General features: G+C 37.0%; 1 protein-coding gene across 5 annotated transcripts in view; it reads left to right on the top strand.

Annotated features, from left to right (window-relative positions):
* INPP4B (inositol polyphosphate-4-phosphatase type II B) overlaps positions 1-22808 on the top strand; it is an 865488-nt gene that overhangs the window by 483698 nt on the left and 358982 nt on the right. For all 5 annotated transcript variants that reach the window (XM_033215351.1, XM_033215352.1, XM_033215348.1 and 2 more), the window contains 2 exons: positions 2570-2688; positions 4833-4949. In XM_033215351.1, the coding sequence (XP_033071242.1) occupies positions 2570-2688; positions 4833-4949 (236 nt within the window). The remainder of the gene's footprint in view (positions 1-2569; positions 2689-4832; positions 4950-22808) is intronic.

Raw genomic sequence — 22808 nt, 5'->3', positions numbered from 1 at the left:
ATAGAAAAGTCCATTTATAAAAAGGCCCGATTTCCTCACTTCCATCCTGAGAAGTAGGTAGATAGATGAGGCAACTGAGTGTCAGAGTTTGTGACTTAATCAGTGCCACAGAACTAGAAAGCAGGAAATCTGGGAGTACAGCTTAGGAATTCTGCCTGATCTCAGGGTCTCCCCAGGCTATCATGCTGCATAAGACTTAGGGAACAGTAAATCCTGAGCTGTAGGAAGAAAAATGTGCAGCCCAAGATGTAACTATTATTGTTTTCCTGACAAGCTGTAACCTTATTGTTTTTAGATATAGAATATAATAAAATACAAAGCATCGTCATTATTTTTATCCATATTGGGGATGTGCAAATTGGGTTGGACAGAACATTTCAGTGTAATAGAAATTTTCTCTGTTTTTATGGGGAATGAGTGTGAGAGTTTCTCTGATAAAATGGAGAACAGCTGCTCATTTCTGGGAACTAACCACAGCCCACAATCAAGTCTGATAAGAACTCAGACAAGAAGTGACTTATTTTGAGCGAAGGTGTCATGAGCTCACAAGATAAAAGATGGGGCTACAAGCAGAAAGTGGGCAAGATGCCTGTAGTTGAAATACAGTGGCCTCAGCTTTAAAATTCTGACAGATATATGTCAATATCAGGAAACGGAAAAAGAGCTGTTGACTGGGAGCAGAAAACCAACAGTTTAATTTTATGAGCAATAAAATTAAACACATTCATATTGCAAGTAAAGGAAATGATCAAAATAACCACCAAAGAACAGTGAAAATCTAAATCTAGCCTTTTCTTTCCTTCCGGTGATATGTTGACATTATTGAAACCTGTCATCAGTATTTTTTAAAACTGTAAGTCTCTTGGGTTGAGTAATAAAGAATCGTGGTGTGGCGGTGGGTCTTCTAAAGAGAGGTACCATTGTGCAGGAGAGCAGGTCAGTATGCCAAGAAGAGAAATGAAGCCAGTGGGGTAGGATGTAAGCTACCAGAGAATTCTGGTAGTGTAAATGTGAGCACTTCATGTTTCCAAGCCTGCAGTTCTAGTTCTACGTAAAACTGAAATAGTTCAAAGCACCATTTTAAGGAATACAGAGATAATTAGCAAAATGCCTCAAAAATAGGAAGGGTTAAATACATTGTAGCTATTGTTTTTTCCATACATGCTTTCATAAGCTCTCTTCTGTTACTAGAGGCATGTGGTTTATATAAGGAAAAAAAAAAAAAATATGACAAACTGCCATACAGAAGCAGCAGGATCTCCAAGTCTGGCAAGAAGTGAAGCAGTTAAATAATGTTCCTAGTGTTGCCTAGCTATTTGAACTGGACTAAAACCAGGCCTGTTTCATTCCAAAGTTCCTGCTTTTTCTATCTCCTTGGACTTCTAAAAGAGATTATTTGTAAGCAATTGAAAGGTGATAATTGCATCTATACTTTCCTTTGCTTTCAAGTTTCAGATTTAAGCCACATTACCTTTGTAATAATGGTGAGGACCTTGCAGGCTCTGACCACAACATAACTTAAATACCTCATCTTTCTCTCCCTTCCTGTTATGGTCTGAGAAGTGGGGTAGGGATGGTATAGAACCCTGCATGCTCTCACCATGAAATCAAAGACGCTGGGCTACTTCCCCCATCCGCAGCTCCAGGCTGCAGCAAGTCACCAGCCAAATTTAACTTGAACCACCTCTAGTGAGGGCACTTTACATCTCAGAAACTCAGCTGAGGGGAATAAAATTATTATTTCAAAGGTGGGAGGTGGGGGTGGTGGGGATAGAGAGGAAAGTAGATTCAGGCTTGCTTAAAAGGAATATTTTTCTGGATTTTTCTTCCTCAAATTGGGGGAATGATATGTGAGAGGAGAAACTATTCAAGTAAATATGGTATGGTGGTGAGGGTCTGTAATATGAGCCTGGTGTCTGAAGGGAAAGTCCTTAACTTTTGTGGCCCCTGGGCAAGAATTAACCCATCTCCTCCAGGCTTAGCTTGAATTCCAGACCTAGGGCTTTAAAAATTCTTCCTCTGCTTCCTCTTCCCCTGCTTGTGTGCTGTTGTGGTTGGGAAACTGCTCTCCTTCTTTCTGTTGATGTGTATTACTGTGGGAGGCCAGTTCTAGTGAATACACAGGTAAGGGCCAAGTATGCATTCAAACATTTGATCCAATCCAATTCATGTCAATAAGGAACACCAAAGTTTCCCAGATATGACCCAATCAACTTTCACATCCTCAAGGAGTGTGAGTTAAAGCCCAGGGCTTAATGACTAATTAAAGTCACCGAGGTTTCTGAGCCATGTGTGCATAGTCACGCATTAGAGCTGGGATCTCAGACCAGTCAAGACTTGCATGAACTGCAAATGTGGTCAGTGGAAATGAACTCTCAATTCAGCTCCACAGCACGTGACTTCCTATTTCTGTAAGGTACTTCCAAGGGACTTCCTCTGTAAAAATCAGCCTGAGCCCCAGGAGATTTCCTTCAGTGCTGTAGCTAAGTTTACTTTCAGCCTGGCGCAGAAGTTTTCCCTGAGATATGGTGTTAGTTTCTTTTCTTTCTGTCTCCTCTGCCGTTGCCAGCATGCAAGGATCTCGTGGCTCCTGTCCGTGATCGTAAACTGAACACACTGGTGCAGATCTCCGTAATCCACCCCGTGGAGCAGAGTCTGACAAGATACTCCAGCACGGAAATTGTGGAGGTGAGATGCTGTGTGCCTACATTAATCTCTCTCATTCTCTCTCTCGCTCGCTCGCTCGCTCGCTTGCTTGCTCTCCCTCTCTGTCTTCCTCTCCCCCCACTCCCCCTGCCCCATCTCTGGATTTGAATGAACAGCTGAAACAAGTTAGTTCATAGTCTGTAGTAATGCTGTATTACCATCCTCTGTCATTAAGCACATACCTGAGATTATTAAGCAATGCGTTGATAATTTACTGGAACGAACAAATGACAAAATAACTTGTCTTTTTTTTTTCTTTTCGTAAAAAGAGCTTATTTTTCTCCCAAAGATAGAAAAAAAGTTCCCACTTTAAATTCTCATATAGAGCATAGAATAAAGAAAAACAACATATAGACTTTAAATAGAAATACTTATTTTGAGAAGAAAAAGATAGTTGTACAGTACCTAGAGAAATTTTAAACATGTTAAGTGTTTTTGCTCCCCCCACACCCCATATTATTTAGTCTGTGGAAACTTTATATTCTCTGCTGTTTGTGTCTTTCAACTTACGACGTTTTTCAAGGAAAAGTAGATGATTAATTTGACAAACTATGTTTTTGGGCAAAAGATATAAATATTACTCATCATATGGGAGGTCTCCTATTTATATTTATTATTACTAATATAACATTCAAAATGTGTCAAGAGGAAACTTGTTATTGTGTTGGATCAGATTCAAAAGAGGAAGTGTTTCCCTTTTGATTATTTTGTTCTGATCACACATTTCACAACCTTAGTGAATGAGAGATACTTATTTAAACATCTGGGGCCGGAGAAAGTATAATCTAAACTTCTTAAGATTTGCTTGTTTTTCTTAGACTTGTGAGCTGCATATGTTTTGAATAAGGAGTTTCTCTGTAAGAACCTAACTAGCCTGCCCCAGACCTGGCTGGCTTAGGGCTGACCGCCTGCTTTGATGCAGTGGTGGAATAAATGATTCAGACTGAACAGGAGTCATTTCTATAATGGGAATGACCCAGATACTGCATGCAGCCCTGGATATGCCCTTTGGAAACTTTAGGTTCCAGTGTTGGTATAATATACAGTTAATGCTATATTAACAAAAATAATCTTATTCATATAAAGACATGTTAACTAAAATTGTAAGTTATTCATTTTATATAAAAAGTTGAAACTTCTGTTATTTTTAAAATATTGCCAAAATGTACTTATTCATTTATTTTTGAGTTTTTCTTAGTTTTCATTTTATTGTGATAAAATACGCATATTATAAAATTTACCATCTTAACTATAAGAAATGTCTTATTTTGGCACATTTTAAAATGTTATATTTGAACATGTTTTGCTATTTTTGGTTTTATTCATTGCCTGTTCCAAAGTGTCTGATGCAGTGCCAAGCAAAATATATTTGTTGAATAAAAGAATGAATGAATGAATTACTTGGGCTTTCAGAAATTCCCATAGACAATTAGTTTATAGAACTCTAGCAAACATCTCCATGATATCAGGCAATATATATGTATAAAATTTATGCTGGTGTCAGCTCTAAAAATGAATTCTGAGGCATTGAAATATCCTGTGCACTGCATCCTGAGCTAGTAATTTTATAGCCCCAAATCCATCATATTTAGAGTTTCTTTCATTAGTTTTCAAGTGATTCTGAGGGAAAAAAAATCATAGCTGAACATCTAAAAACAAATGGACACTATCAGAGCATGACTTTCAAGTGAATCATTACAGAAAGGAAATGAATGGAAGCACACGATTACCACATGGTTCTTTCGGAGAAAATAGCTTCATTTTAATTTTATCAGTCAATATCTTAGATTATTTGCATAAATTACAAGTTATATTTATTAAATGTATTTTAAATGAACTGACTAACCCTAAACAAGGGTTCTGTAGATAATGGAAATACACTTTTTCAAGACAGCGCTGACAATGATGCAGGTTCATTTACTATTAGCAGTTGTATCACTATTTTAAGGCCCTGGGCCATGTTGTTGCCCATGAGCGGGATTTGACAATTCAGATCTCTTCTAATAGAACTATTTCCTCAAAAAACAGACGCAGGCACACTTTCTGCATTCTCATGTGTCACTTGCGTGCTGCCAACTACAGTTGCTGCCTTATTGAATCAAAGTTGTCTGCTTGTGCTGTTACAGGGAACAAGAGACCCACTGTTTTTGACTGGTGTCACATTCCCATCTGAGTATCCCATCTATGAGGAGACCAGAATAAAACTAACAGTCTATGATGTCAAGGATAAGTCTCATGACACCGTAAGTAATGGTACTTCTTTCTTTCTTTGGGAAAAAGTTATGCTTTTCCACACGGTTGGCTGTTTTATGTAACTGACATTTTTCAAAGAGGATATTTGCACTGTGTTCATGATTGTCTTATGTTTATCGTTTAGTGTTTTTTCCCCAAATTTGTTTGACTTGTTTCCAAATTGGCAATTGATTAGGAGCAAAAGCTTTTGGAACAGATTTTTCTTTTTCAGGAGAGCTGACTTGATCTTTTGGTTTACATTTTGTTGTTGTTGTTTTAAGCAGAGTGGTAATATTGTGGGTAGAAACAAATGGAAATTAGGAATATTTAAAACTTTCTTGGTATGTAATTATTCTAAAATAGGGGATTGACAAAGTGCTCTACTTTTACAATGCATTACATAGCGTATAGAGAGAAACTGACTACATTTTTCTTGATGTTGTTACTGGCACCAAAGCAAACAGAAGGTAATTGGAAACACTGGGAAGAAGCTTTAACTGCTGTCTTTACATGAAGGCCAGGCAAAGTCCCAATGGTCTTTTGTCTTAGATTCTTCAGTCTTCCTAACTGGTCTGCATATTCCTCCAATTGAATCATCCCTCCTGGTTAAGATAAGTACTCAGTCTCTATAGAGGACGCTCTTAAAATTCTTGGACAGGAGAAAATGCCATTTGGGAGGTGCTGAAAAGGGGAAGGCAGTTCTCTGCTTTAAATTTCTTCCATTAGCATGAACTTGTATGTGTCTTCAAGGCAGGGAGCTGTGAGAGACTTGACGGTCAATATTATAGCACGAGGCAGTAAACTCTTTAATGGCAGGTGGGCTAGTGGGTTCCAGGAGAGTTCTGGCTGAAGCTAAGGGATGCTGCTGGACCTGGGGAATCCCACAGTGCCTTGTAGAGGGAAAATGTCACTTTGAACTCTGCCCTCACTTTGGCATTTCTGTTTTGTTCATGACTTTCTCTTCTTTCCATTCTTTACCACAAAACTTAGTCTAATAGTGGGAACATTTAATGGAAAAAATATTTTGTATTGAAGGAATTTTTATGCATGTCAGCCCCAGAAAATTTATTTCTTTAAAATTGTGGAATAAAGACTCAAATAAATGCACAGCATATGTACGTGGAACGGAAACAGCTGTGGCTATCTGGTACAATTCTTAAGAAGGCAGATTCTGAGCCATATTGTCTGATTCCATTCCATCTACTGACTTTGGAAGAGGAAATTCTTGGTTCCCCTGTTTCATCTTTTAAGATATTTACCCAATGGGATTGTTGTAAGGATTAAATTAATATATGTAAAGCGTTACTCTTACAGAGTAATTAATAAGGGTAAGGTGCTGCTATTATTGCTGTTACTGTTTTGGCAGCTGCTCATGCTTTCTTATAAATAGGAAAAATCAATTAAGGGAATATTAACCAAAATAGTTTTCTATATTTACTAATTTTGTTTTTTCTCAAGTGGCCCTACATTTGCTGTTTATTACTTCTTTGAACAAAAAAGGCAAAAATTTGGGTTAAAACTGGCAACTGAAAAATATTTGCCTGGGAGTTTTGTCTTTTCCAACCTCTTTGGTTTTTGAGGTAACATGAAAAAGGAGTAGACTGCGGCTGGGACATTTAGACCAGCTTTGATAAATTATGCCCAGAACTCTCACTCGCTGTTTTGTTGTTGTTTTTGTTTTCAACCTTCTGCCAGAGAAGAGAGAGAAATGGAGGAAAAGGCGAAGGAATCATAAAGTTGGAGAGGAGGGAGGTATGGTTCATGTGGAAGGTGGGAGTGCGTGATGCAACTGTGCAGAGAAATGATCAGGACTAAAGGAAAAGCAAAGGAGAAACTATGGGATTTTATGTTCTGCAAAGCACCTAATTAAATGTTATTCTCCCCACATAGATAGGGTGGGGTATGGAAGGGGCTGAGTTATAGGAACACTGTGCTACAGAAGTGAAAATGTTGCCCCTAAACTCTTGGGTTTGTGAAGTACTTAGAAGTATCAGAGTTAGAAATTTTTCATGCCAAATGTGTTTCTATCCCCTTCAATCTCTTTCATTTAAAATGTGCATGAATGTTAATACTTTGGAGATAAACAACTAATTTACTCATTAATTATGCTTTTTGTTGACTTTAGTTCTGGAAACTAAGTATTTGGGGTCTTTTAAAGACTTTCTTCCATGATCAGAGGTGTTATAGCATAAAAGTATGGAATGAACTGGAACCCCTACTGTGAAATAACACTTGTGAAATTTGAACATACTTAAGAAATACAACCAGATTGCATTTACCCAGCACTGTTAATTAAGGCATAACCTCTTCCTTAACATAGCTAATAATTAGCTCTGGTGATAGAAGTGTAAATAGAAACACAGTAGATTAATATGCTAATAGTTCCCATAGACATGTGGTCTTTATCCTTGCCCCTTTCTTCCATTTCTGAAGTTTTTCTTTAAAGTGATAGAGGAAGGCAGCAAGTGGCTTATAGTTACAGCTTATAATTATAAGGACTTAACAACCTAAATATTTTAAGATCATAATGTTCTTAAGGCATAAGAAATGAGATTGTGAATATTTGTATGTTTTGGAAGGTTAATAAATTGTGTGCATGTGTTTTAAGGTAGTTTAAATATTTGGTCCTAGCAAGCCATTGATCAGACTAGACTCAGGATGATCAGATATTCTATATTGGTTGAATACTAAATTGCTTGTGTTTCTCTATTGAGCTTATTACTTGGAGATAACCAGTGAAATAAACATGTTACCTTGCCATTTCATATCATTTGCATGTATATTCGTACTAGATGTTTTTAAAGAGAAATGATGGTCTTTGTGCTCTTGATGCAGATATTACCTCACTAACTAGTTGTTCCTGTGCTCCTCTAAAATGCTGGATCTAGGATTGATTATCTTAGTAACTTCAGCAGAAATGCAATTAGTCATCATAACAAATGAGAAGAGTCTAAGTGTTGATTCAGAATAACTATAGTTTCCTTCTACTACATCCTTCATCCTTCCCATTCACTGCCGTTAAGTCTCCCTCTTTGGCAGGCAGAGAATGCTTAGAAGGTGGGGGAGGGGTGGGGCATGGGGTGACGGATCTTTATGTATTAGGATTAGTATGATCTTTTGATTATTTTTCTCACTATAAGGAAATTATTTTCTCAGGATGAACTGCCATAATGTTCCACTGTCTGATGGCAATTTTAAAGCCTGAAATTGAAGCTCTTGGCTAGGCTATAAGAACCCTAGTTCATATAGTAAAGTTGATATCTTCTGGATGTATACTAATTTTAGGCTTGATTTTAAAACTGCTGGAAACTGAAACATAGACAAAAGTATTTTCAGGACATCATTTACAATGTTTAGCCCTATAGAGTTAAGCTGTGGGGTTCTGAGTCTTTCATATGTTAGAGCAGAAACTTAAAAGCAAGAGGAAATTGGCCAGGCACAGTGGCTCTGTAATCCCAGCACCTTGGGAGGCTGAGGTGGGTGGATCACGAGGTCAAGAGGTTGAGACCATTCTGGCCAATATGGTGAAACCCCGTCTCTACTAAAAATACAAAAATTATCTGGGCGTGGTGGCACACACCTGTAATCCCATCTAGTCAGGAAGCTGAGGCAGGAGAATATCTTGAACTCCGGAGGCCAAGGTTGCCAAGGCAGGAGAATATCTTGAACTCGGGAGGCAAAGGTTGCGGTGAACCAAGATCACGCCACTGCATTCTAGCCTTTTGACAGAGTGAGACTCCGTCTCAAGAAAAAAGCAAGAGGAAATTTAGAAATGAAAAGAACATCACCATAAAATGTTGTCTCTTTTTCCCATTCCTCCCAGGCAACATGGTGCTTTGGAAGATACTGATGAGTAAAGCTCTTCCAACACCCTCAGAGGACAGCCATCAAATCTGCAAACATATAATTAGGTCACAAAATGATTTTTGCCCATGGTAGAAATTTGAATTTCTACTTTATTTTGCAGAAGTAAACATTGACTCCCCTCTTTTTGATCTGAGACTAATAAATGCTTGCTGTACCATCAACTTGTTAAATTCTTTGCTTAAAGGACAGAATCTGGTATCCAGTAGACACTGAATGTTTCTCAGGGAGGGATGTAGTCCTAAGACATTTTTTACTACCAGTTATTAGCAACCCTGTATTTGAAACTTTCAGAAAAAGTTATCAAAATTGGATATGCATATTACATAATGTGTGTTGTGTTATATGCCCAGGGTAGTTTAGTTCTAGAGCAGTTCCCTAGACAGTAATGTCCAGTTCATTTTTTATGTTTTTCTATGTAAGATAATATTTTGCATTTAATTTATTTTTACTTCACTTGATTTTCTAATTTGGTTTCTTAAGAAGCTTAAGTCTAGCTATACGTATTGAAATACAAATTCTGATAGTTGGCTTTCTTCTTCATCCAGAAGATATGGTACAGTAGGTAAGGAAAAACAAATTGAGTTTGTTAGTATACTAAGTATATGCCAAGCACTATGTTTAATATTTTATATATGTATGTGTGTGTGTGTATATATATATATATATACACACACACACATATATGTATATTTTGCGATGAAGTCTCCCTCTGTTGCCTAGGCTGGAGTGCAGTGGCACGATCTCCGCTTACTGCAAGCTCCGCCTCCCAGGTTCACACCATTCTCCTGCCTCAGCCTTCCCAGTAGCTGGGACTACAGGCGCCTGCCACCACGCCCGGCTAGTTTCTTTTTTGTATTTTTAGTAGAGATGGGGTTTCACCGTGTTAGCCAGGATAGTCTCGATCTCCTGACCTCGTGATCCGCCCTCCTTGGCCTCCCAAAGTGCTGGGATTACAGGCATGAGCCACCGCGCCCGGCCGCACATTTCTTTTGAAGCTTAAAAGTTGATCAATTATGAAAGCAAGGTCAGTATTCAGCTAGAGGAGAAAAACGTATATATAAAATTTTTAGGCACTTAAGCATATATCACTAATTGAAACTGTCCAAATAAATTTTATAATGAAGTGGTCAATAATTCATAGAAAAAATAGCTGTTATTACCTGTTGTGAAATACCTGAGTTTATGTCTCAAACTTTTGCTTTTGTTCCATAGGCCTTACTTTTTCCTTTTTTAAAATGTGTACTACGTGGTTCCTTCAACCTCCTCATTCACTCAGCCTCTGCCTTTGGAAATGCTTCTGTCTTCACTGTGACATAGTTTGCAAAGGGGGTTTGCAGATTCCATGTAGAGGGAGCTGAGGCTTCTAAAATGTTTCTACCCTTTATAATTAAGTTCACTTTCCTTGTTGATAAGTGGGATTTATTTACAAAGGACATAATTTTTAAATTGAGATATAATTTATATGTAACAAACTGGACAAATCTTAACTGTTCTGTTCCATGAATTTGACAATTGTATATGCCCATGTCACTTTCATAAGGCAAGATATAGACCGTTTCCATTTTTTCAGAAAGTTCCCTTCTGCCTTTCTCCAGCCAATTACCACCCCATACAACCTGAGGCAAACACTTTCCTATAGACCTGTTTTGTTTGCTGTTGAAATTTATATGAATGAAATCATATAGTTTTGCACTGTTACATCTAGTATCTTTTCTTCAACATGTTTTTAGATTAATTCATTTCCTGCATGAATCATTAGCCCATTCCTTTTTATTGCAGTCTGTTATCATATAATTTGTCCATTTACTTTCTTATTGATGGACATTTAGGTTGCTTCCAGTTTTTGACAATGATGAATAAAACATCTATGAACATATGTTGGCAAATATTTGTATGAAAATGTGCTTTTATTCTTAGTAAATACTGAGGTGTATAATTTCTAGATTGTACAGATTCATGTTTAAATTTCCTAGAAACTATCAAATTATTTTCCATATTGATTACATGACTTTTTACTCCTACTCCTAGTAATTTGAGTTCCAGTTCCTCCTCCAACGCGTGATATTGCCAATCTTTTCCATTTAGCTATTTTAGTGGGTATGAAGTGGTATCTCATTGTGGTTTTAATTGGCATTTGCCTGATGACTAATTATGTTGAGCACATTTTCCTGGGCTTACTGGCCATTCATCTGTCTTTTTTTTAAAAAAAGAAGTATCCAAGTCTTTTGCCTATTTATTTAAAAAAGTGTTCTATTTCTTGTTGAGTTCTTCATACATTGTGGATGCAAGTGCTTTTATTGTATATAAGTGTTAAAGAGTTTATTAGTCTTTGGCTTAGACTAATAATTTCCTTAATAATACATTTTGTTGACAAAAATTTTTAATTCTGTTTAAGTCCAGTTTATCATTTTTTTTTTATTCGTGGTTAATCCCTCTTTTTTAAAAAACTGTAGTAAGAGCACTTAACATGAGATTTAACCTCTTAAATACTCTTAAATATACAGTACAGTATTTTTAACTATAGGGATAATATTGTACAGCAGCTCTCCAGAACTTACTCGTCTTTCATAATTGGGACTTTATACTAATTAATTAGCGACTCCTCATTTTTCCCTCTCCCCAGCTCCCAGCAATCACAGGTTTACTCTCTGATTCTATGAGTTTGACAATCCTAATTGGAATAATGCATCTTTCTGTGACTAGCTCATTTCACTCAGCATAATGTCTTCAGGTTTCATCTAGGCACATATTATGGGATTTCCTATTGTTTAAGGCTAAATAATATTCCATTTTATATGCCACATTTTCTTTATCCACTCATATACTGATGAATGTTTAGGTTGTCTCCACATCTTGGCCATTATGAATAGTGCTTCAAGAAATGTTGCAGTGCTAATATCTCTTAGCAATCCTGCTCTGTTATTTTGGATAAATACCCAAAAGTGTGATTTTTTGTATCCTATGGTAGTTCTATTTTTAATTTTTTGAAGAAAGGTCTGGGAAAAGTCTGCCAACTCTTGGATTTTTTATTTTGGTTTATTAAACTCAGTTTCCTGATGAGTTTAACAAAAACTATTATTTTTATAGTGTGCCTGACTTCTCAGTGTTAGAATGGGGGTAACAGTCTCTAGCAACTTTTAATATTTTAAGCAGAAGCAGAAGTATTACATATTTAAGTGATTTCTTTTAGCATTTTTGCTACTATCCATACATTTGCATTTTCATCTCTGCCTCTTTCACTTCCTTTTCTCTGGAATTTACATATCAAAGTATGCTGCACTCTGCTGATGCTCTTCACATGGTTTCTCCCTTTCTGTCATGTTCCCGTCCTCTCTTTTTTACTATTATGTGCACTCACACAGTAGTTGTTCTATATCATCTCTTCAAAAACTTATGTTTGCTTTCTGTTTGGGACTCTCACAACAGAGGAAAGAATAAGCATTGACACTTTCCACAAGGAAATAATGATGTTTGCATGGAGAAAGACTGACTTTTTGATGTTAGAAACGAAAGTAAGTTTAATTATAAATTTTTTAAAAAATAAACTTTGGTCATGAAACTAAAAGGAACTAGAAGAAAATGTAGGGGAAAAGTTCTGTGACATTGGTCTGGGCACAGATATTTTGACTATGACCCCAAAAACATAGGCAACAAAAGTAAAAATAAACAAATGTGATTGCATCAGACGGAAAGGCTTCTACCCATAAAAGGAAGCAATTAATAGCGTGAAGAGACAACCAATGAATTGGAAGCATTTGCAAACCATATATCTGATAAGGGGATAATATCCAAAATATGTATGTAACTCAACTCAATAATGAGAAAACAACTCAATTAGAAAATTGGCAAAGGACCTGCATAAACATTCCTCAAAAGAAAATATACAAATGGCCAACAGGTATACAAAAAAAAAAAAAAAAAAAATGCTAATCATCACAAATCATCAGGGAAATGCAAATTTAAACCATAATGAGATATCACCTCACACTTGTTAGAATGGCTATTGTCAAAAAGACAAAAATGAATGAGTGTCAGCAAGGGTATAAAGAAAAGTGATCCTTTGAATACTGTTGGTAGGAATGTAAATTGGTACAATCATTACAGAAAAAAACACTAAGGAGGTTTCTCATAAACCATATGATCTACTGCCATATGATCCAGAAATCCCACTTCTGGGTATTGTTAAAAGAAAAACTTCAGCCAAATTAAATTTAAAGGAGCTTAATTGAGCAATGAAAGATTCAGAATCAGGCAGCCCCCAGAATCACAGCAGATTCAGAGATTCCAGTGCAACCACATGGTGGAAAAAAGTTTATAGACAAGGAAAGGGAGGTGGTGTACAGAAAACAGAAGTGAGGTACAGGAACAACTGGATTGGTTGCAGATTGGCGTTTGCTTTATTTGAACACAGATTGAACACTCAGCAGTGTATGATTGGTTGAAGTATGGCTGCTGGGATTGGCCAAGACTCAGCTATTGTTGCAGACACATACTCCTAAGTTTTCAGTCTTGGCGATTAAGTTAGGTTGCATTTCATCCACAAGGACTCAAATATAGAAAGACAGAGTTCTTCTCAGGCCATATTTAGTTTGCTTTAACAATTTCTCCTTTTTGGTCATTTTCTCAATTTTGAGAGATTGATCAAAACTTTAGTCATTAATGTCACGATTATCATCGTAAACCCACTCATAAACAGTAGACCAGTGAGTTTTGCAAAGGTAGGAGCAAGGACTTGAATAGAGGGTAACTCCTTATGCCGAAGCATCCTGTTTACAGGAGAAAAACCAAACCTGGTCTGTTCTAGGTTCTATGTGTCTCCTTAAAATCTTAGTTTGATTATGTTATATTTAGCATAAGTGACTCTATTTTGGTTTGGTTTGGTCTGTTGAGTCCTAGTGCATGACTTCAGTCCAAAACAATGGCCTCTCATAATTTTTTTTTTTTAATTCCCCCTTTTGGGTCAGGTTTTCACTTAGAGTGTGACCAAAACTCAGGGCCTTCACACCACTCTGAGTTACCATCATTTGGGGTTTTCAGCCTCGGCATGCCATTCATAAGTTAAATGTCATCATGGTCATACATTTCTTTCAGCTCTTGTCATTCCAGTTGGAAAGAGACCATTTGACATTTTAGAGATGGGTGCATATAAACATTTGAAATATTTGAGAGAATACAGGGAGATTATTTTTACAACTATCAAGAGTAATAATCTGAGAATATCAGAGAAAGACTGCCTTTGACATCCATACTACAGCAAAACTTCAGGGTAATACTAAGAGTTTGGAGTATGCTCCTTACCCAGGGTCCCCAAAAAACAAACCACCTAAAACCAGATAAAGAATGATGTAGATAAATAGTCTACTCGCTTAACTTAGTGGCCTTTTTGTTAATCTCCTACAACTGAATTGCTATAATACCCAATGTTTTCTCTGTAGGTCATAGTTGTCAGCAGCTGCACAGATAGTTTTTTGTTTAGCCAACTGTATTATTTAGCATAACTTTGACAGGAGAATTTAAAGTCTGTTGTGTAACTATAGCCTTTACAGTAGAATCTGCTATAGAGATTGTTGTTAGGGATACATTTCTAATCATTGCCTCTTTTACTCCAACCATGGAAAATAGACCTAACAAATGATGCCCTTCTAGAAGAGTGAAAGCCTCCTGGCAGTGTTCTTTTTAACTCATGATGTGGGTTAGGAGGAGTGAACCAATGTTCCGTTTCTGACTGTGATTATGAGGCAACATATGTACCATTAAAGTTTCTCATCTATATTGGGCCTTCATCTTTATCAAAGTATAAGGTTATCTATTTATAAGGCTGGCTGCAAAATCCTTCACAAATAAAAGTATAGCCCATAAGTGCACATAACAGACTCCCTTTTCATTTCTGTTGTTCATAGAGGCATAAACAAGGAAAGAATATTCAAAGATAAGAGTCTTATGATAGTAGAAGTCTTTATCCATGATCTTGGGAAAAACTGTTCACATCAGGGATGCCATCTTTTTCTGGGAAGAAACTTTCCTTGTTAGCTTTAACTAAGGAGGTTCCAGTGGGTATACAGTGCCAACAGTACGGGGGGGACCATTCTCAGTTGTGAGATTATAAATCCAAGGTTCATAGTCCTGCAGTTTTGCTGTAGTGTGGATGTCAAAGGCAGTCTTTCTCTGATATTCTCAGAAGATTCAGTCTTTGGGTTCTAGATTGTGAAGGGGTTGACTGTCCTCGGTGAACCATAAAAAGCTTTCTTTTCCTGCTGAAAATACACTGTAGCATAATAATATACTTTTATAACATCAGCCCTCTACCATGGGAAAGCTTTTATACAATCAGAAAACATGCATTGAAAATGACAATTGAATAAAATTCCTTTATAAAATGTTTAAATGGCCCAAAAGGCAACCAAATGTACCTGAAGCTTTGATTGTTTTCTCAGGAATATGGGTTGACAAACCAAACATTGGTTATAAACTGTTATAGGAATTTATAAGTCACTACACCAATATATTCAATTTGGATGATTTTTTCTGTGATGAGTTATGGAATACAATACAGACCTTTTTTTTTCTTTTGAGACGGAGTCTCGCTTTGTCACCCAGACTGGAACGCAGTGGCACGATTTCGGCTCACTGCAAGCTCCGCCTCACTGATAGAGGGAAGACTTAGCTTTCCAAACTCTTGTCTTTCCCTTCTTTATCTGATAGTTTATTCAAAAGGAAACAAACAAAATTTTTATTATCTTCTAATACTACATGAAAACCTTGTTCAAGAGAAAAAGCCAAATTTCACCCTTGCATTAGTCCACTCTTAATAGAATCCCCAATTTTTAATAAAACCTTATAGATAAAATGTATCAGTCTTAATCAGTTTGACCATGTGGTGAGAGTCTCATAAACATTTTATAATTCTTTATAATTCTTGTGAAGGAGCAGATCAGTGCTCTAAAAAAGGTCTGTTTTGCTTTTATTCCAATGTTCAATTTACAGAAAAACTTAATACCCCTTTAACTTTACCCAAGTGTCCTCATAGGGTTTCTTTTTACAAGATTAATTTTTACAAACCTTTCACAACTTGTTCAAACTTTTAACATTATCTTATCTAATTTAAAACAATCCCTTCATCCTCTAAACTAGGCAAAAATTTACATCCCCATGCCTTTTTATAATCTTTTACCAAAAACACATTTCACTCTCCTCAGACATCTTGCATGTAAAACTATGTTTTCAGTAGTCTCAATTACATGTTATCACGGTAACTCTTAGCAATTTTTAATCTTGGTGAAAAATCTCAAATTATTTTAATTATGTACTAGGTGCAGATAAGGTCTGACTCTTTCCAGCATAGTTAGGGATGTGGCTCTTCACATGTCCTCATGCCTTGTCTAGACTCCAAGGCTCCAAAGTAAGTAAATTGAACAATTTTCAAAAGTCAAAGATGCAGTTTATGATCTTAGGGTATTCAACAAACCTAATATCTGATCTGCCTAATTTAGACCAAATGACTTACTTTTGCTAACAATCTTTAAAACTTATTTCCCAAAGATTACTAAAGTCACATGAACTAAAAGGCATTATAGTTTTTATTTTTCTTTCAAAATATTTTATCTAAGTGCTTATTTTTCTTTAAGCCAATTAATTAGAGCTCTTTTATAGAAACATTATATACACAACACATATATAACTGCACAGAAAGAAGAAGAGCCAGTAGTTGTAAGATTTTTCATTTACTAGTTTTTAAGTTTCTTTTTTTTTTTTTGAGACAGAGTCTTGCTCTGTCACACAGGCTGGAGTGCAGTGGGGCCATCTTGGCTTACTGCAATCTCCACCTCCCAGCTTCAAGCAATTCTCCTACCTCAGCCTCACAAGTAGCTGGGATTATAGGCACCTGCCACCACGCCTGGCTAATTTTTGTGTTTTTAGTAGAGACGGGGTTTCACCGTGTTGGCCAGGCTGGTCTTGAAATCCTGACCTTGTATCCGCCCCGCTTAGCCTCCCAAAATCCTGCGATTATAGATTACAGGTGGGATTACGGACCTACCTCGCTGGGCCTCTAAGTTTCTTAATTGGATTACTGGCTTTAGGGTGGAGACCTTGGAAACACAGGCTTAGGAAAATATGCAGTTTCTACAGCCTAATATAATAAGGCACAGCTGAAAGGCAAAACAGATCTCCAAAATTGAGGGCCTCATTTTTACATTGTATCCTGGATCTCCAAAAGGAGAAGATAGTGCAATTCTTTTATTGTGCATTTTACTGCATGGCAGCCAAAAGCCAATCAGCCCATTTTTTATTAGCCCATCCCTAAATGTATATTTTCTACCTATTTATTGCACACTAAATTAAAACCCTCTCAAAATGCAAAGCAATCTCTAATACCTGCCAAAGTCAAAAACATCAGATAACTCAATACAAAACAGAACAGAGCCTTAGACTTTGAGAGGGATCTATTCACTTTCAATTCCTGGGGTTCCATGAGGAAAACAGAGGTTTTTCCCAAAATGGGTTCTGTGGCTCCTCCTCTGTTTTTTTCTAAGGAGTCCCAGGCTACTAGAAGTTATCTTAGGGCCTCTCATGTGTACATTAAGAGTGGCAAGACAAAATGGAGAAAAATAATTTCGTCAACTGAGAAGAAAAAAAAGAAACCCTTTTTCCAGAAAGACAAGATCCAAGAAGAGAAAAAAAAAGGCCTTTTAAATATACCTATCACTTGGATAGCCACTTCTAATTAAGCTGACTTTTGACCATAGCAGTCCTTTAAAAATGCTCTTAAATTTCTTATTGCCTAGCTTTAGCCTTGCCAAGTGGCCAATATTCCTTGATTTTTAGACTTGCAGGTGAAACCAACAAGTCTCAACTGAGGTTATAACTTAACCACACGTATGCAAGGTATTTTCAAAGAGATGGTAGGCATTTTTTATAGAATCTAGAATGTTTAGAGGTAGCTCAGAGAAAGGAAGATTTAAGAAGAGAACTTGGAAGTTGTTCGCGGAGTGGGAAGACAATCAACAAATAATAAAGGTCACACTGATATTAACCAGATAGTGTTCATTCCCTAAGCCAGGACTGAACCTGGGCTGCTGTCGTAAAATGGCAGAGGCCAAGAGAAAGTACTGCCACTTGGTTACAATGTCATGCTCCCAAGGACATGACTGACCAGTTTGCTGGGCCATCTTGAACAGTGGGCTTATGGGGACCTAGGCCCACATTCTATCCTAAGGTACCCCTCTTTATGATAGAACAATACAGAAAGACACACGAAGCACACCAGATTCACTACAGATTCAACATTACCTCATGAATCCTTTTTCCCATTAATCAAAACTTAACAGAGGATATAAACCGTGATTTTTACCATTCATTCAACCAGTATGCACAAAGAGAGGCTAGAAATGTGACTGGTAAGAACTTTTACTCTTTTGTTGGCATATCAGTTTTCTGGGTTCCCTTCCCTGAGTGGCCCTAGTGACCTAACCCTGCATGCCATGCTATATAACCTTGAGGGCCAACCACAACACAAAAGAAAATCTTTCTTTCTTTCTTTTTTTTTTTTTAATGAACTTCAGTACATTGTTGTTCATTTAAAATGTTCCACTGTAATTTATCGTTAGTAAGATTTTGCCCTTTCTGTAAGACTTTGCTGCCTCCTGGGCCTAATGTATACACCAGAGGAAATCAGTTTTTTAGAAATTAAGGACCCCATTTTTACCTAAAATACTAGCTTTTTCTCAGGTTCCCTTGATGACTTAGCCAATGATATTTCCTACATAAGCATGCAAGAAAAATGAACAAAGGAGTAGAACACAAAAATCCCCATGAATTTTTAATAGACAAATTTTTACAACCACTGCAATATTACCATTTACTACCAGTTTCTTTCTGACCCAGTCAGATGTAGGAGGCCTCTAACTGGATCTAAGCCAGTTAATTACCAGATCAAATCCCATCCTGGACCCAGTCCACTTTCTGTCGTGACTTCCAAACTGGGTTTGGAACAGAAGTTTGCTCAAAGAAACTCAGAGAGCTCAAAACACAAACCCGTAGAGCTCTGAAATCCAAGAGAGAACTTACCCACGATCCCCAGCTGCCCTGAGAGATCAATGGAGACAAGTAGGCCCAGTAGGTACCTTGCTTGTTCATTCAGTGCTTCTGGGGGTCATTAGAAGGTCTACTCAGACCCCACTTCTGATACCATCTATTAAAAGAAAAACTTCAGCCGATTTAAATTTAAAGGAGTTTAATTGAGCAAGGAATGATTCACGAATCGGGCAGCCCCCGGAATCACAGTAGATTCAGAGATGCCAGTGCAGCCACATGGTGGAAAGAGATTTATAGACAAAAAAAGGGATGTAGCATAGAGATATTGGAAGTGAGGTACAAAAACAGCTGAATTAGTTATAGCTAGGCATTTGCCTTATTTGAGCACGGTTTGAATACTCAGCAGTGTTTAAGTGGTTGAAGTGGCTGCTGGGGTTGGCCAAGACTCAACTGTTGTTACAGGTGCATACTCCTAAGTTAGGTTTTCAGTCCTGTCTACCTATTAAGTTAGGTGGCAGTTCATCCACAAGGACTCAAATATAGAAGCATGAAGTCCTTCTCAGGCCATAGTTAGTTTGCTTTAATAGTATATATACAAAGAAATTCAAACCAGTATATTGAGGAAGTATCTGTACTCCCATGCTCATTGTAGCATTATCACAATAGATTATTCACAATAGCTTAGATATGGTAGCAACCTAAGAGTTCATCAATGGATGAATGGATAAAATAAATGTGGTGTATGTACACAATGGAATACTATTCATCTCTAAAAAGGAAAATTGTCACCTGTGACAACAAGGATGAACCTGGAATATGTTATGTTAAATAAGGTGGGCACAGAAAGACACATACTGCATGGTCTCACTTATATGCAGAATTTTAAAAAGCTGAACTCATAGAAGCAGAGAAGATAGTGGTTTTCAAAGAGGTATTTGTGAAGAAGAAAGTGCAGAGAAGGGGAGATGCTGATCAAAGGGATAAGCCTTAGTGATCTGTTGCACGGAATGGTGACTATAATTAGTAATAATGTATGGTATATTTCAAAGTTGCTAAAAGAGAAGATTTTAAATATTCTCACTACAAAAAAGTAACAACCATGTGAGATGATTATTTGTTAATTATTTTGATTTAATTATTCCACAATGTGAACATATATCAAAACATCACATAGTAGTATATAATTTGTCAATTTACAGTAAAATTTTAAAATAAGACCATAATTTATTTTCAAAAGTCAATAAATAAAAAATACGCAAATAAATAAAATCTCTTGGCTGTGGCAGAATGGATGCTTGACTGAGAGGTATCTCATTCTTATTTTATGAAGGCAAACCGAATTGTAGTTTTAGTACTTTCGCACTTACATGTCCACAAATGTGTAAATTACAGAAAAATTGCTTAATGTAGCTTAAAATGACAATATCCAGAATTAGTTTTCTCTTTTTCAATTAAATATAATGGTTCAGTAAGACCACTTCCTGTTCTGTATTCAGAGGTGGACAAGTTATCATAAATAATCACTAGATAGAGAAGCATACGCTACCCTGTTTTTCTGTAATGGAATGCTGGCCTAAGTTCATACTGAGCTCTACCTCCACTGAGCATTCAAGAATGGCTTTTTTTTTTTTTTTTTTTTTTTTAAAGCTCAATATCACTGATCATTAGAGAATACAAATCAAAATCACAATGAGATACCATCGCACACCAGTCAGAATGGCTATAATTGAAAAGTCAAAAACAACATGCTGGCAAAGTTGCAGAGAAAAAAGAACGCTTATACACTGTTAGTGGAAGTGTAAATTAGTTCAACCATTGTGGAGGACAGTGTGGTGATTCCTCAACAGAAATACCATTCGAGCCAACAATCCTGTTACTGTGTATATACCCAAAGAAATATAAATTGTTATATCATAAGAACACATGCATTCATGTGTTCATTGCAGCACTATTCACAATAGCAAAGACATGGAATCAACTTAAATGCCCATCAACCATACACTGGATAAAGAAAATGTGATACATATACACCGTGGAATATTATGCAGCCATAAAAAAGAATGAGGCCATGTCCTTTGCAGGAACTTGTATATAGCCAGAGGCCATTATCCTTAGTAAACTAACACATGAACAGAAAACCAAATACTGCATGGTCGAGGGTGGGAAGAGGGAGAGGATCAGAAAAAATAACTATTGGGTACTAGGCTTAATACCTGGGTGACAAAATAATCTGTACAACAAACCCCCATGACACACGTTTAACTATATAGCAAACCTGCATGTGTAACCCCTGAACTTAAAAGTTAAATAAAAATAAAGGACATTATAATCAAAAGATATATGGTCATGCACTGCATAATGATGTTTTGATCAGTGATGGACCGCATCTACAATGGTGATTCCATAAGATCAATGGTGATCCTGTAAGACTCTAGTATTATAGGTGTACTGTATCTTTTCTGTATTTAGATATGTTTAGATGTACAAATACTTACCATTGTGTTACAACTGCCTGCAGTATTCAGTACAGTCACATGCTGTACATGTTTGAAGCCAAGGGTTGATAGGTTATTTCATACAACCTAAGTGTGTAGTAGGCAGTACTATCTAGGTTTGTGTAAGTACACTCTACAAAGTTCACACAATGACAAAATCTCCTAATGACACATTTCTCAGAGCCTATCCCCATCATTATGCAATGCATGACTGTAATTCATTGGAATGTAATTTAGTGAAGCTGTTACAATCTTTTTTTTTTTTTTTTTTGAGGCGGAGTTTAGCTCTGTCGCCCGGACTGGAGTGCAGTGGCCAGATCTCAGCTCACTGCAAGCTCCGCCTCCCGGGTTTCCGCCATTCTCCTGCCTCAGCCTCCCGAGTAGCTGGGACTACAGGCGCCCGCCACCTCGCCCGGCTAGTTTTTGTATTTTTTTTTAGTAGAGACGGGGTTTCACCGTATTAGCCAGGATGGTCTCGATCTTCTGACCTCGTGATCCGCCCGTCTCGGCCTCCCAAAGTGCTGGGATTACAGGCTTGAGCCACCGCGCCCGGCCGAAGCTGTTACAATCTAATTGAGTTAATACTTGTTTTTTTCTAAAGTATTTCTTTTGTCTTAACCCACATGTACTTGAATTCTTGAACATTTTTAGAAGTTATGTCAGATTGGAAACTTACTGATCACACTTTGCTTCCCAAGATGGCCAACTCATCCAGAATTTGAGTATAGGTGGATCTTGAGGTCCTCAGAGCTGAGACAACTTGAGACAACTTGCTCAGACACCTGTTCAAATGTCTGTGGGATGGTTGACAAAGTGCAAGACATCGCATGAGCTTCTTGACAGCTGCATGATGATAACATAAGGAGACACAGAACAGTTTTCTTGTGAAATAGCTGGACATGCAGAGAGGTCACATGAATAAGATCACACCTGCGTTCCCCCCACCCAGATATTATTCAAAGCAAAAAACATCATAAATAAAGTCAAGGTCCTCTATGTTCCCCTTCTCAATCTCCTCTCCTTTCCCTCCTGCCTGTGCAACCACTGTTACAAATATTAATGATTATCCTTGTAGCTTATATTTCTGAAATATTACTATACATGTCCAAAAACAATAGATATGTTTTTCTGGTAAAAATATGACTTTTAAAAATCTTATCAGTGTTTGAATAGTGAGCAGTTTCATTTTTAAACATCATGGGATACTATTGAGAAGAGTGGTTGAGTGAGTTGCAAGGCAGATATAGTTTGAGCCTATTGAGTCCACAGATTGGAATTTTGACATGTCCACATAAATCTGTTTTGATGGATGTCTGCTCAGAAGATGTTAGGAAACTCATTATAAGGAAGTAGAAATTTAGGCAGTTACATTTGACCCACAGCCTCATAGCCTAGGTGGTAAGCAGTTATTTCTTTCAAGCACCTTTCATGAGTATTGTAATAGAAATCTGTGAAACACTGGTACATAAGCAGTAT

This window comes from Trachypithecus francoisi, unplaced genomic scaffold (assembly GCF_009764315.1).
Source record: "Trachypithecus francoisi isolate TF-2019V2 unplaced genomic scaffold, Tfra_2.0 Lachesis_group1, whole genome shotgun sequence".
NCBI classification, from domain to species: Eukaryota; Metazoa; Chordata; class Mammalia; order Primates; family Cercopithecidae; genus Trachypithecus; species Trachypithecus francoisi.
This window is presented reverse-complemented; position numbering and strand designations above follow the sequence as displayed.